At 38.1% G+C, this 15,358-nt stretch overlaps 1 protein-coding gene across 1 annotated transcript in view; it reads right to left on the minus strand.

Moving 5' to 3' along the window:
- Positions 1 to 15,358, minus strand: part of LOC137175613 (uncharacterized) — a 249,120-nt gene that overhangs the window by 199,696 nt on the left and 34,066 nt on the right. The window contains exons 8-14 of the mRNA XM_067581398.1: positions 14,046 to 14,258; positions 12,457 to 12,630; positions 11,599 to 11,766; positions 7,686 to 7,862; positions 4,472 to 4,645; positions 3,604 to 3,771; positions 671 to 838 (exon numbers count right to left, since the gene is read on the minus strand). Of these exons, the coding sequence (XP_067437499.1) occupies positions 671 to 838; positions 3,604 to 3,771; positions 4,472 to 4,645; positions 7,686 to 7,862; positions 11,599 to 11,766; positions 12,457 to 12,630; positions 14,046 to 14,258 (1,242 nt within the window). The remainder of the gene's footprint in view (positions 1 to 670; positions 839 to 3,603; positions 3,772 to 4,471; positions 4,646 to 7,685; positions 7,863 to 11,598; positions 11,767 to 12,456; positions 12,631 to 14,045; positions 14,259 to 15,358) is intronic.

Here is a 15,358-nt window from a genome sequence, read left to right on the forward strand (position 1 = left end):
GTCCCGTAAACTGCGGCGGGTCCACAGACTGAAACTATTCACGTCACGGTTTACGGGACTGTGGTGACTCAAGGCAGCTAATATAGCAGCTAGCATCTACGTTACTTTTACACTTCAAATAAGATTTTTGTGCACGTTGTAATAACTCGATTTAAACAAAGTGGACATTTTACACATCATGCTGCTCTAACTGAACCATTTACAACAAGTAACCACTGCACACACACAACACAGAGCACATGTACATGTTTACTGAGTAAAGACACAAATGCAAAGATCCATCTCTGGATTTCAATAATCAATTATTGATCATTCAAATAAGAATCGCAATTAATCTGAAAATCTATTTTTTTGTCCTAAAGTTTAGAAGATGGAAACTCCAAACAGCTGAACCCAACAGGATGCAGGTTAAAAACTGTCAAATAGAAAAGATAAAAACAGAGTTTCAGAGGTTCAGAGTGAATTATCCAATGTAGATTTTTCTTGTTATATGAAGGTTTTAAATGTGCAGCTCAACATTGTTCTGACAGTCAATGGACTAAACCACTGAAGAAGAAAATAGATCCTCAGTGTGGATCAGCATAATATCAGCTTTATGTCTGCAGTTTAGTGTCACCACAACTGTCACATCATATTAATCTAAGCACAGAAGTAAAAAATGGTGTCTGACCCCAGAGTCTCCAGTCTACAGTGTGGACTCTCCAGAAAATCACACAGCTGCTTCACGTCACACACGTCGTTTCCAGACAGATCCAGATATCTCAGATGGGAGGGGTTGGACTTCAGAGCTGAGACCAGAGAAGCACAACTGATCTCTGACGACCTGCAGACCCTCAATCTGAATAAAGAATAAATGATGTAGATTAAAATCCATTTATAATCCAATCAGATGTGTTCAGGTTTTAAATGTGTAGTTCAACATTACTATGTCCTCATCAATGAACTTTTCACTAAAATGAGCAGAGTAACTTTGTCATTGTTATTGTGGATCATCATGATGTCAGCCTTCTACAGACATCATCCAAATGTCACCACAACATTCAGACACATATTCATGTCAACACTGATTCATAAAAAATACTTTAAACACCTGCATTTAGATCAGTGTGTGTGTGTGTGTGTGTGTGTGTGAGTGAGAGAGAGAGAGAGAGAGAGATTATTGTGAAGGATCAATATCAATGATCAGACGTTATTTGTAAAAAACATTAAATAATACAATAAAGAAATATTTCTCCTTCAACAAATAAACTTGATCTAGGGCTGTGTGATTAATCAAATTTAACTTCCGATTACGAGTTTGGCTTCCAACGATTATGAAAACAAGATAATGGAGATAAAACGATTATTGTTTATTATTGTCATTTCGCAGTGATGCTCTCGTTTCGTCTTGTGTTACAAATCCAGCAAACCTTTCCTTTACAGCGGTGCGCTTTCGCTCCTCCTTAAACGCCTCCGACAGGCGTTGAGCGTCTCTGTCCCCAGACTAACCTGCCTTCACCAGGCTGACTGACAGCTGGGATTTACTGAACCTAAATAGTTTGCATGTCGGCTCCACGGGAAGAAATCAACAGTGTTTGTACTTATTGATTCATTGGTTTTATTTCCTCGCCCACTGTAGCGAGTGAATCTGCCTGTAGTGAAACCGGAGGTAACGTTAGCTGGGAGGCTAGCGGAGACTAGCTGGCTGTGCTTCCCTCCGGTCATGCTGCGGCTAACGCTCCGCTAGCCTCCCAGCTAGCCCCGGCTCTCCGTCTGGATCCAACCGGAGCACCGAGCCCCGGTTTGTTATTCAGGTTAAAGTGGGAAGAAGCAGCGGGTCTGTCGGGCAGCTGAGTGAAGTGGAGCCTGCGGAGGAAACACCGGGACCGTCAGGATGAAACAGTCCGCAGAGGAGCTGCTGTGTTCGGCTGCAGAGATAGGAAACACCTCAGCTGACAGATGTACCACTCTGTTGGAAAAAACTTTTTCTTTTCTTCTTCTTCTTGTTTTGGTTTATAACAGCTATTGGCAACCAGCGTATGAGGTGCATTACCGCCACCTTCTGCTTCGGACTGTGGACCAAAGATTAAATCCTGCACATTACTCCTGTCTGTCTGATAAACTCAAAGAAAACTACTGCTCCTCACACTTGGCAGGTTCATGTGTTTTAATGCTGAGCTCCTGAACTCCAGTCTTCATAAGTTCTTCCTTCATATATTGTCTTTCTTGATCATTAGTACAATCTATGATTGCAGGTGTAATAGTCTCCTCAGCCAGGTGGAAAAAAATATGTGCATATATATCAGCATTGGCAAAAATGAGAGTCAAAAAGTAATTGTGTTAAATAATCGTGATTATGATTTTTGCCATAATCGTGCAGCCCTACCGTCTATACAAACTCATGTTGTTCAGCCAAACACAAGTAAAAATGTTGAAAGACTAAAACACGACACATTTATATGTTTTAGGTCTACATGTGCAAAATAGTTGAGCAAGAATAATAAAAGACCTGCATCACTTGCAAGAGCTTCATCATTATGTACATTTAAAACACATAAATGCTATCCCATAGTGCAACACATGGACTGTCAGTACCTGCTGTTTCAACTTTATCACTTTGAGCACAGACAGCAGAAACTGAAAGTCTGCTCATTAGTTCATCTGCACTGTTTGTATTTGTGTTGACATCAGTCTGATACCTGCAGACAGCTGCTGGCTGGCGTTAGCTCCCCGGCAGGTAGAGACAGACTGAATACAGTAGAATCTGCACACTGTTCAGTCCACTTCCACGCTTTCACATCTCGTAGTCAGAGATAATATCTCGTTAACAAACACAAACCCAGAGCTCAGATCAGTGTGTGGAGTCTTTTTTCAGTCTGTTCCTCTTGTAGATGTGATCTCTAGATCCCCTACGAGACAGCCAGAGTCAGCTGACCATCCTGAGTCACCACAGTCCTGTAAACTGTGGCGGGTCCACAGACTGAAACTATTCACGTCACGGTTTACGGGACTGTGGTGACTCAAGGCAGCTAATATAGCAGCTAGCATCTACGTTACTTTTACACTTCAAATAAGATTTTTGTGCACATTGTAATAACTCGATTTAAACAAAGTGGACATTTTACACATCATGCTGTTCTAACTGAACCATTTACAACAAGTAACCACTGCACACACACACAACACAGAGCACATGTACATGTTTACTGAGTAAAGACGCAAATGCAAAGATCCATCTCTGGATTTCAATAATCAATTATTGATCATTCAAATAAGAATCGCAATTAATCTGAAAATCTATTTTTTTGTCCTAAAGTTTAGAAGATGGAAACTCCAAACAGCTGAACCCAACAGGATGCAGGTTAAAAACTGTCAAATAGAAAAGATAAAAGCAGAGTTTCAGAGGTTCAGAGTGAATTATCCAGTGTAGATTTTTCTTGTTCTATGAAGGTTTTAAATGTGCAGCTCAACATTGTTCTGACAGTCAATGGACTAAACCACTGAAGAAGAAAATAGATCCTCAGTGTGGATCAGCATAATATCAGCTTTATGTCTACAGTTTAGTGTCACCACAACTGTCACATCATATTAATCTCAGCACAGAAGTAAAAAATGGTGTCTTACTCCAGAGTCTCCAGTCTACAGTGTGGATTCTCCAGAAAATCACACAGCTGCTTCACGTCACACAAGTAGTTTCCAGACAGATCCAGATATCTCAGATGGGAGGGGTTGGACTTCAGAGCTGAGACCAGAGAAGCACAGCTGATCTCTGACAACCTGCAGCCAAACAATCTGAATAAAGAATAAATGATGTAGATTAAAATACATTTATAATCCAATCAGATGTGTTCAGGTTTTAAATGTGTAGTTCAACATTACTATGTCCTCATCAATGAGCTTTTCACTAAAATGAGCAGAGTAACTTTGTCATTGTGTTATTGTGGATCATCATGATGTCAGCCTTCTACAGACATCATCCAAATGTCACCACAACATTCAGACACATATTCATGTCAACACTGATTCATAAAAAATACTTTAAACACCTGCATTTAGATCAGAGTGTGTGTGTGTGTGTGTGTGTGTGTGTGTGAGAGAGAGAGATTATTGTGAAGGATCAATATCAATTATCAGACATTATTGTTTAAAAAACATTAAATAATATAATAAAGAAATATTTCTCCTTCAGCAAGTAAACTTGATCAATTTAAAACAGATATTAGTTGAGAGGATCTTCTGTATAGAGATGTGACTCTTTACCAAAAGTTATAAACATTCATTTACTTTAACAACTAACAGTGGACATTTTCTACAGTTTCTTTAAGAATCAGTCATCTTTTATAACTACAGACTAAACTTTGTACAGTAAAAAAAATGCAAATATGGAAAAAAGAAAATGAACTTCATGGATGTAAGTTATGTATGTACATAAATTAGGTTCAGTTGTTAAACATTAAGATCAACAATAGTAACAGACAGTCAGTGAACTGACCTCAGAGTCTCCAGTCTACAGTCTGGACTCTCCAGAAAATCACACAGTAGCTTCACGTCTGATTCCTGAAGCTTTCCTTTTCTCAGATTCAGCTCTCTCAGGTGGGAGGGGTAGGACTTCAGAGCTGAGACCAGAGAAGCACAGCTGGTCTCTGACAAACTGCAGTCAGTCAATCTGAATAAAGAATAAATGATGTAGATTAAAATACATTTATAATCCAATCAGATGTGTTCAGGTTTTAAATGTGTAGTTCAACATTACTATGTCCTCATCAATGAGCTTTTCACTAAAATGAGCAGAGTAACTTTGTCATTGTGTTATTGTGGATCATCATAATATCAGCCAGAGCGGCGCCAGACAATTATCAGCAGGGGGGCACAAGGTCGTCACGGGTGGGCACTCCTTTTCACATGCTCATAGATCAGATGTTATTTTTCCTTTTTTTGGTAGTTTAATGTAAATGAGTCAGATGAATGGCTTTCTATACATAAAAGAAGAAATAACACAATAAAGTGGAAACTGTTTATATTGATCACATCTGTCTGGATCAAATTGATCACTATCAATAGATGATTATTATAACTGATTTTTAAACATCTTTTCTTTATTTCTCATGCAGAATACCATCTAATTGACATTTGTATATTTATTACATGAATATAAAGTACTGAAACGAGCAGCTTCTCTATTTAATGAATTTTACTGACTGTTTCAAAATACAGTACAGCTGTTTAAACGCTGGTTGTTGTGTCGCTGCTGCATCTCGTTGGCTGGTTTTTGGCAGTTTGTCATGAGCTTCAAGGAAACAACGTTTTTCATTGAGAGAAAATGATTTTCTTTTTCATGTCATGATTTCAATGTGCAGGCAGCAGCAGCCTCAGGTCACCAGCTGGAAGCAGACGGGTTACCACGAGGCAGTAATGGTGCCGCAGCCGCCAGGAACATATCAAACATGTTTCATAGGAGTAAAATAAAAAAAATAGAATTACTGTAGTTTTAAATTTTCTTCCATATATTTTCATGTATGAAAAGACCCAAAATGAACACTGTACTTGATTAGTATAAGCAAACTATTTAAACAACATTTGTATAAGTTTAAACGTCAAGTTGTTCAGGTGTCCAGTCATCATAAATGATCTGATGCGCATCTGGATCTGTTGTTACACCGTATTTGGTGACTGAAGGGTCCTTTAGAGTAGGAATGTTCGATTAATCGAATTTTATTTTTTTGGCTTCCAACGATTATGAAAACAAGATAATGGAGATAAAACGATTATTGTTTATTATTGTCATTTCGCAGTGATAATCTCGTTTTGTCTTGTGTTATAAATCCAGCAAACCTCTTTCCTTTACAGCGGTGCGTTTTCGCTCCTCCTTAAACGCCTCCGACAGGCGTTGAGCGTCTCTGTCCACAGACTAACCTGCCTTCACCAGGCTGACTGACAGCTGGGATTTACTGAACCTAAATAGTTTGCATGTCGGCTCCACGGAAAGAAATCAACAGTGTTTGTACTTATTGATTCATTGGTTTTATTTCCTCGCCCACTGTAGCGAGTGAATCTGCCTGTAGTGAAACCGGAGGTAACGTTAGCTGGGAGGCTAGCGGAGGCTAGCTGGCTGTGCTTCCCTACGGTCATGCTGCGGCTAACGCTCCGCTAGCCTCCCAGCTAGCCCCGGCTCTCCGTCTGGATCCAACCGGAGCACCGAGCCCCGGTTTGTTATTCAGGTTAAAGTGGGAAGAAGCAGCGGGTCTGTCGGGCAGCTGAGTGAAGTGGAGCCTGCGGAGGAAACACCGGGACCGTCAGGATGAAACAGTCCGCAGAGGAGCTGCTGTGTTCGGCTGCAGAGATAGGAAACAGCTCGGCTGACAGGATGTACCACTCTGTTGGAAAAAACGTTTTCTTTTTCTTCTTCTTGTTTTGGTTTATAACAGCTATTGGCAACCAGCGTATGAGTTGCATTACCGCCACCGTCTGCTTCGGACTGTGGACCAAAGATTAAATCCTGCACATTACTCCTGTCTGTCTAATAAACTCAAAGAAAACTACTGCTCCACCCACTTGGCAGGTTCATGTGTTTTAATGCAGAGCTCCTGAACTCCAGTCTTCATAAGTTCTTCCTTCATATATTGTCTTTCTTGATCATTAGTACAATCTATGATTGCAGGTGTAATAGTCTCCTCAGCCAGGTGGATAAAATGTGCACATATATCGGCATCGGCAAAAATGAGATGGAAAATATTGGATATCGGCAAAAAATCCAATATCGTGCATGCCTAAAACACATATACAGCCGCATATTTCTGTGATTTAAACAGCTGTCTGTGCAGATTACGCTTCACTAAATGCAACAGAAATAAAAAAAAAAACATGGGGTCTCCGTGAGACACTCAGAGTCAGTGTCGACTGCTACATTTAATAAAATGGAAGCGTTTCTGTTCCATGAGTCAAAATGCAATTGTGTTAAATACTTGTGATCTCAATATTGACCAAAATAATCGTGAGTATGATATTTGCCATAATCGAGCAGCCCTACTTTAGAGCCAACAAATGTCTCACAACCATCCTGCTGCGACTTCACTTTAAGGCACGGCCTGGTCCCAACATGCTTCATCCTCTGGACGAGGTTTTGTTAAAAAGTGGCTCAAACATAACTGCTCAGCCACAGTTTCCAACTTTCATCTAGCTGTTAGCTACATGAAACTGCGTTGTGACAGTGCGTGCGTGATGTAGCCTAACTCCAGTCACGTACAGTAAGACAGGAAGTTTCCATGAATCTGAAATTTGGGTGGGACACAAAATCCCAATTGGACAGACATTGCCCCCCAGTGCCTCCCTGTCCTGCTGGCTGTGATGTCAGCCCTCTACAGATATCATCCAAATGTCACCACAACATTCAGACACATATTCATGTCAACACTGATTTATAAAAAATACTTTAAACACTTGCATTGATCTCTCTGTGTCCCTGTGTGTGTGTGTGTGTGTTTTCTAAAAAAATATCACTGATCAGACATTATTCATTAAACACATTAAATAATCTAATAAAGAAATATTTCTCCTTCAGCAAGTAAACTTGATACATTTAAAACAGATATTAGCTGAGAGGATTTTCTGTATACAGATGTGACTCTTTACCAAAAATTATAAACATTCATTTACTTTAACAACTAATAGTGGATATTTTCTACAGTTTCTACAGTCAGTGAACTGACCTCAGAGTCTCCAGTCTACAGTCTGGACTCTCCTTAAGATCAGACAGCTGTTTCATGTCTGAGTCCTTCAGGTTATTTCCTCTTAGATCAAGATATCTCAGATGGGATGAGGGGTTGGACTTCAGAGCTGAGACCAGAGAAGCACAGCTGATCTCTGACAAACTGCAGCCACTCAATCTGAATAAAGAATAAATGATTTCACTTTAGAAAACAAAGTTCATGTTTGAAATCATGCAAAGTTTCATAATCTGTTCAGAGCTGTAGAAGGTTTAGAATGTAGAAGTTTAGAAAATGGAAACTCCAAACAGCTGAACCCAACAGGATGCAGGTTAAAGACTGTCAAATACAAACAGTGAAAAAGAGCTCTCATTAATATTAATGACAACATGCTGCTACTTCAATAAAGACGTAGTGACTTCACCTCTTAAACTCTGCAGCTCCACCAGTGACTCCATCTATACAAACTCATGTTGTGCAGCCAAACACAAGTTAAAAATCCACATGAATATTTCAGATTCTACTCAAGATCCCAACATTTATAATGATATCAAATATGTCAGGATGGATGTTGGGAAAATAGGAGGAAAATGATGTTCAACTTATCGACATTATTTACATTTAATGGAATGATGTCGCCATGAAAAAAATCACAGCATCTTGTGTTTAAATATTTCTGTTAATATAAACACTGCACAGCTTCATAATAGTGTTGGAACAAGTAAATACTGGATATTATATGTGTTGCTGTCTGATTGAGGTTTTTGGTTTAAATTTAAAGAACAAAATTTAAAGTGAAGTAGGGCTGGGCAATTAACCGAAAATGTATCAAGACCGACATTAAGACCCTCTCACTGACTTAATCTTTCTCATGTTGGTTAAGTCGGTTAATAATTTCCCCAATGCGTGCGTTCATGAACTGTCCCTTTAAAACAATACTATGTTGTGTTCAGTCATGTGCCTCCGCCCCGTCCAACTAACGATAGTGCGAGTTCACTCAAAGCAAGCTGGCACCATGGATGACACAAGCACTAACACTGAGCCAACAAATAGGCCTCAACCTGAGCAGCTTATAACTAAAAAGAATACCGTGTCTGTGGTTTGGACACATTTCAGCTTCAGTGAAGACGACACAGAGCAAAAATAATTCAAATGTAAACACTTTGGAAAAACAATTTCAGTGACCAAAGGTAACACCACCAATCTGTTTAATCACTTGGAACACAATCACATTACCAAATATGAAGAGTTCATGGCTCAAAAAAAGAGAGAAACTGACGAACGCTAAAGTGCTTCCACAAAGCAGCTGGCGCTAACACAAGCATTTAGAAATGCCGCGCATTATGCAAAGGATTCAAGACGATGGAAAGAAATAACAGATGCTATTGCATATTACATCATGAAAGATATGGATCCCATAGCTACGGTGGAACATAGTGGGTTTAAACATCTTGTTAAAACCCTCGACAAAAGATATGCTGTGCCATCGCAAAAATGTTTTTCCCAAACAGCGGTGCCCAACATGTACAAAACATGTCGTGAGAAGGTAGCTGCTGAACTCAAATCTGTTTAGTACTTTGTAGGAACGTCTGATCTCTGGTCAAGTACAAGGATGGAGCCATACTTGAGCCTTACGTCACACTACATTGACAATGAATGGAACCTGCACAACAGATGCCTGAAGACGGCATATTTTCCAGATGATGACACATCAGAAATGATTGCACAGGGCCTGAGAAATATGCTGTCTGCATGGGACCTCATGGAAGAGAACCTCATGACCATTACAACAGACAACAGCACTAATGTCATCAAAGCTACACAGCTCAATGGACGGACACGGGAGCAATGTTTTGGACACAGGTTGCACCTGGCAATCGATAGGTAGCACATCAGCTGATGAGACACTATGCTTCAGTTGAGCTAGAGCTATCTTTTAGTTCACTTTAAATAAATACTGTGACAATAATAATTAACTATTCATATAGCACTTTTCTTAATGTTACAATGTGCTTCATATTACAATGTTAACTTCACATTACAATGTAAAACAACGCTCATCATTAAAGTAGAAATAAAAATTACTCTAGAAGTCTGTTATTAATCTATTATTAATTAAGTAGCTTTGAATTAAGAGATTTCTCCTCATCTATTATTTTACTTACGTTTTACAGTTTGTAAAGTCTTTAGGTATAAGTCAAACCCTCAATAAAATAATAATTCATCTTTTCATATGTGTGTATTTCAGAAAATGCAACGGAAGATCAACGTGTGCGGCGGGAAATGAGGGTTTGCAAAAAGATTGTCAGTGCTTTTTCCTATAGTTGGAAAAAGAGGAAGGCGCTTGTGAAGGCAAAACAAGAGCTGAACCTGCCACAACACAAGTTGAAAACTGCATGTGGCACCAGATGGGGATCAATGAAAATGATGACTGCAAGGATCTTTGAGCAAAAGAAAGCCATCACACAGGTCCTCGCTGATGATGAGAAATCAAGGCAACTTGTTCCATCGTGGGCTGACCTGGATGTCTTAGAGGCTGTCAACAAAGCCCTCTCCCAGGAGAAGAGTATGTGACCATTTCATTTGTGAACTCTGTCCTACAAATCCTCCGTTCATGAGTGCTGGCTGAGGAGGAAGATGACATAGAGCTGACTAAAACAATCAAAACCTGCATCCTTGAGTACCTTAAGGAGAAGTTCTCAGAACCCATCACAGAAGAGCTACTGGAAGCATACACTTCTGCACACCATGTTCCCACCATTCAGGAAGAAGTCAGAACAGAGATGATGGAGTCAGCAGCTGCAGTCCACAGGGAAAGTACCCCAGAGAGCATAGAGCCGTCTACGTCTTCATCAGAAGCAAAGAAACCAAGGAGGTCATTAGGAAGTTTTTTTCAAAGGAAGTGAGGCAACCCCTTCAACTGCACCCACTGTGTCACTTCAGCAAACAGTAGAAGCACAGCTGAGCAGCTACTTGGTGTCTCTCATGCTGGATAGTGAGGAAAATCCACTGGAATGGTGGAGAAAGAATCATGTACACTTTCCCACTACAAGCAAGGTGGTAAAAAAGTACTTTCGCATGCCAGCCACTAGCTCCCCATCCGAGCAGGTTTTCAGTTCGGGAGGAAACATTGTTACATGCCTCAGATACAGCCTGCTGATCCACTGGAGGTGTCTTGTCCAAGCTTTTCTCTTGCTCTTAATCAGCGGTGCTGCATTAACATTTTCACACATGGCGTTATTTAAAATAATTTATTTTGTTTGCAAGAGATGCAAGTTATTATTTTCTACTTTTTTTAGGGAACTTGCTTTTTACTTTAGAACTAAAATGTGACCTTTTTCACAAGACATTTTCATTTCAAGTGATGTGTGCTTTGATTTCAACTGTTTGAAATATTCAATAAATAACCATAAATAGTTTATCTGTGTGTGTTTCAAAAATTAATTAAAAAACACAAAGTTAACAAAGTTAATATGTTTCATTGGAAAAAAATATCCCAGTAGTTCAGCATGTTTACAGTACAGACCTTGTCAGAGAACTATGAGGGCAGTGTGTAAAAAAAAAGCATATAAAATAAATAAGTGTTCATTAATCATAATCGAGGTAAAAGTTTGAAATAATCCTGATATTGATTTAGTCATATCGCCCAGCCCTAAAGTGAAGGTGAAATTTAATGTAAAACCCAAGAGTTTCAGAGGTTCAGAGTGAATTATCCAGTGTAGATTTTTCTTGTTATATGAAGGTTTTAAATGTGCAGCTCAACATTGACTGACAGTCAAAGGACTAAATCACTGAAGAAGAAAATAGATCCTCAGTGTGGATCAGCATAATATCAGCTTTATGTCTGCAGTTTAGTGTCACCACAACTGTCACATCATATTAATCTCAGCACAGAAGTAAAAAAATGGTGTCTGACCCCAGAGACTCCAGTCTACAGTCTGGACTCTCCAGAAAATCACACAGTTGTTTCACGTCACACATGTCGTTTCCTCCCAGATCCAGATCTCTCAGATGGGAGGGGTTGGACTTCAGAGCTGAGACCAGAGAAGCACAACTGGTCTCTGACAACCTGCAGGAACTCAATCTGAATAAAGAATAAATGATGTAGATTAAAATCCATTTATAATCCAATCAGATGTGTTCAGGCTTTAAATGTGTAGTTCAACATTACTATGTCCTCATCAATGAGCTTTTCACTAAAATGAGCAGAGTAACTTTGTCATTGTGTTATTGTGGATCATCATGATGTCAGCCTTCTACAGACATCATCTAAATGTCACCACAACATTCAGACACATATTCATGTCAACACTGATTCATAAAAAATACTTTAAACACCTGCAATAATCAGTGTGTGTGTGTGTGTGTGTGTGTGAGAGAAAGATAGATTATTGTGAAGGATCAATATCAATTATCAGACATTATTGTGTAAAAAACATTAAACAATATAATAAAGAAATATTTCTCCTTCAGCAAGTAAACTTGATCAATTTAAAACAGATATTAGTTGAGAGGATCTTCTGTATACAGATGTGACTCTTTACCAAAAGTTATAAACATTCATTTACTTTAACAACTAACAGTGGACATTTTCTACAGTTTCTTTAAGAATCAGTCATCTTTTATAACTACAGACTAAACTTTGTACAGTAAAAAAATGAAAATATGGAAAAAGAAAATGAACTTCATGGATGTAAGTTATGTATGTACATAAATTAGGTTCAGTTGTTAAACATTAAGATCAACAATAGTAACAGACAGTCAGTGAACTGACCTAAGAGTCTCCAGTATACAGTCTGGACTCTCCAGAAAATCACACAGTAGTTTTAATCCTGAGTCTTTCAGGTCGTTTCCTCTTAGATCAAGATCTCTCAGATGGGAGGGGTTGGACTTCAGAGCTGAGACCAGAGAAGCACAGCTGGTCTCTGACAACCTGCAGAGCCACAATCTGAAGAAAGAATAAATGATGTAGATTAAAATCTATTTATAATCCAATCAGATGTCTTCAGGTTTTAAATGTGTAGTTCAACATTACTATGTCCTCATCAATCAGCTTTTCTCTAAAATGAGCAGAGTAACTTTGTGTTATTGTGGATCATCATGATGTCAGCCTTCTACAGACATCATCCAAATGTCACCACAACATTCAGACACATATTCATGTCAACACTGATTCATTAGATTAGATTATTTTTTAGTTTGAACATGTTAAAATAACAAAATAAAATATATAGGCAGCAAAACAAAAGAAATAAAAAATAACAGCAAACTTTCAGTAAGCAACACAAATAATAACCATTCAATGGAACTTTTCTAGTCCTACCCCTTTTTTATAATTTATTAATAAAATCAAAGCCAAAAAACATTCAAAACAACACAAGAGAATAAAGATAACTTGCATAGAACCAATAACAACAAACAAGAACAACACAAGTCAAAAAGACACTCTGTACCAAATCATATTATTCCAGACCACCTCTTTGTTCATCCATTCTATATCTGTTCAATATGTTATTTTTAAAGATTTGTTTAAACTTACTTAATGTTCTACATGTTTTCATTTCTTCATTGTGGTTGTTCCATAGATTAACTCCCTTTATTGTGATAACAATGACAATAATAATAATAATAATAATAATAATAATAATAATAATAATAATAATAATAATAATAATAATAATAATATTTATTGAGTTGACTTCCATGAGTTCATTCATAAAATTGATTCATAAAATGCTGATGAACTCAGTCAAGTCTGAAATTAGAGGATCAATATGAAATCAGACATGTTGAACTAAACCTGTTCATTATTTATTACATGACCTCCTTCTTACTGTATTTGGTAGTTTAGTAGGTTTGTGTAATTAAAACATGTTATTGGTGGCAGTAATGATTCCTCCTGTCCATACTGACTGTGAAGTGGTCTCTTCCTAACACAGCTACACTGTAGGAAATGAGTTCATAAGTTCAGCTGAAGCTGATATGAGGCTTTGACAATTTGGTAGACTCCCACTTGATTTATCTGACTCAAAGTTACAGACTATTTAGTTCAAAATTCCCTCTTTGAGTTATGGTCCCTCCACTGTAGCTCAGCAAGGAAACACTGAAGAAACACAAAAATACTTACTTGATATGTGTAACTCAGACTGCTGAAGACTCATATTAGTTTAAACTCATTTTTCAAATGAATCAAATCATCAAATCATTTTTACACAGAATAAGACTGTGGATTTTAAATTTAAATTCTACAGATTTGTGCTCAGGGAAATACCGAAAATGTATTAACCAAACATGTGAACTTCAGTGAAGGATTTGAATTGAATATATAGAAAAAACTGCCAAAGCTACAGCCAGTGAACTGACCTCAGAGTCTCCAGTCTACAGTTTGGACTCTCCAGTCCAGCAGACAGAAGCTTCAATCTTGAACCAGTCGGATCATCTGCACTCCGGCCGTAAGTCAGATCACTCCTCAGGAGGTTTCCACTCAGGTCAAGCTCTCTCAGATGGGAGGGGTTGGACTTCAGAGCTGAGGCCACAACTTCACAGTGAGTCTCTGAGAGGTCACAGCCAGAAAGTCTGTAATGACACATATATTACAAGATATGTTATCATGAAAGAGGACACTTTATATTTGCTTCCTGCATTTGATGACAGTTTGACATTCCCTATTTTGATTAACATTTGCTTTTCACATCAGTGATTCAGCTCATCTTTTTTAAAAATATATATTTTTTTTTTCTAAGGCATTTTATTCCTTTAATGTAAAGCGACAGTTGAGAGATAACAGGAAACAAGAGGAGAGAGAGAGAGAGAGGGAATGACATGCAACAAAGGTCAGCCACCTGAATCAAACCACTGATATTGTGATTATATGACATGTATCTTAACCAGTAGGCTACCAGAGCATTCCTAGTTCAGCTAATCGTATCTCACTGTGCTTGGATGAAACAATAATTCTCATCACTCTCTCTCATACCTGCAGACTTTTAATCTTTGTTTTGCTTTAATCTTGCAGATGAAGGGAGAGAAAATGGAGTTACATTGAGGCTTCCATAATGTGCTCAGTCTGTCTGTGTGATCTGATCCCATGTCTGTCTCCACAAAGTCAGCATGAGGCATCTTGATAAGAAAAACATTTTTACTGTCCACTATTTTTAATTTTTAATTTGACTGCAGATATTTTTACTCAGTTCAGCTCAGTGAACAGTTACAGTTGAGAAAGATCATCTCTCATTGCTACCTGCTGTTATCAGGTTCACATCCATAAAATTTAGTGACAGTTGACAAACACAAATGAAACAAATGGCTTGATAATATTAGACCTGTACATATCAAATATTAATGTAATTCAATATTTAGATGTGCAGGACAGATGACTGCATGATGTTTAATTGTCAACATTCTTTTCTGAGAATCTGAAAAACTGATTCAGCACAAAAACACAATTAACAAACCAATAAGGTTGAATTATTTTCATCATGATGTCATCAGAAAGACGTTATCAGGGTATCAGCATTAAAATATAACATTGACCTTTAATGTGTATAAGATCTCTTTAAACAGTCTGAATTCTATCATTCTGCTCTTATATATTCATCAGACCTCTGTGCATTTCCTGCTACTACTCTTCTCTACACCAACAAGAGAGAAAACACCTGAGATTTTCTTTCTGTGAC

Source organism: Thunnus thynnus, chromosome 23 (genome assembly GCF_963924715.1).
Source record: "Thunnus thynnus chromosome 23, fThuThy2.1, whole genome shotgun sequence".
Classification (NCBI taxonomy): Eukaryota; Metazoa; Chordata; class Actinopteri; order Scombriformes; family Scombridae; genus Thunnus; species Thunnus thynnus.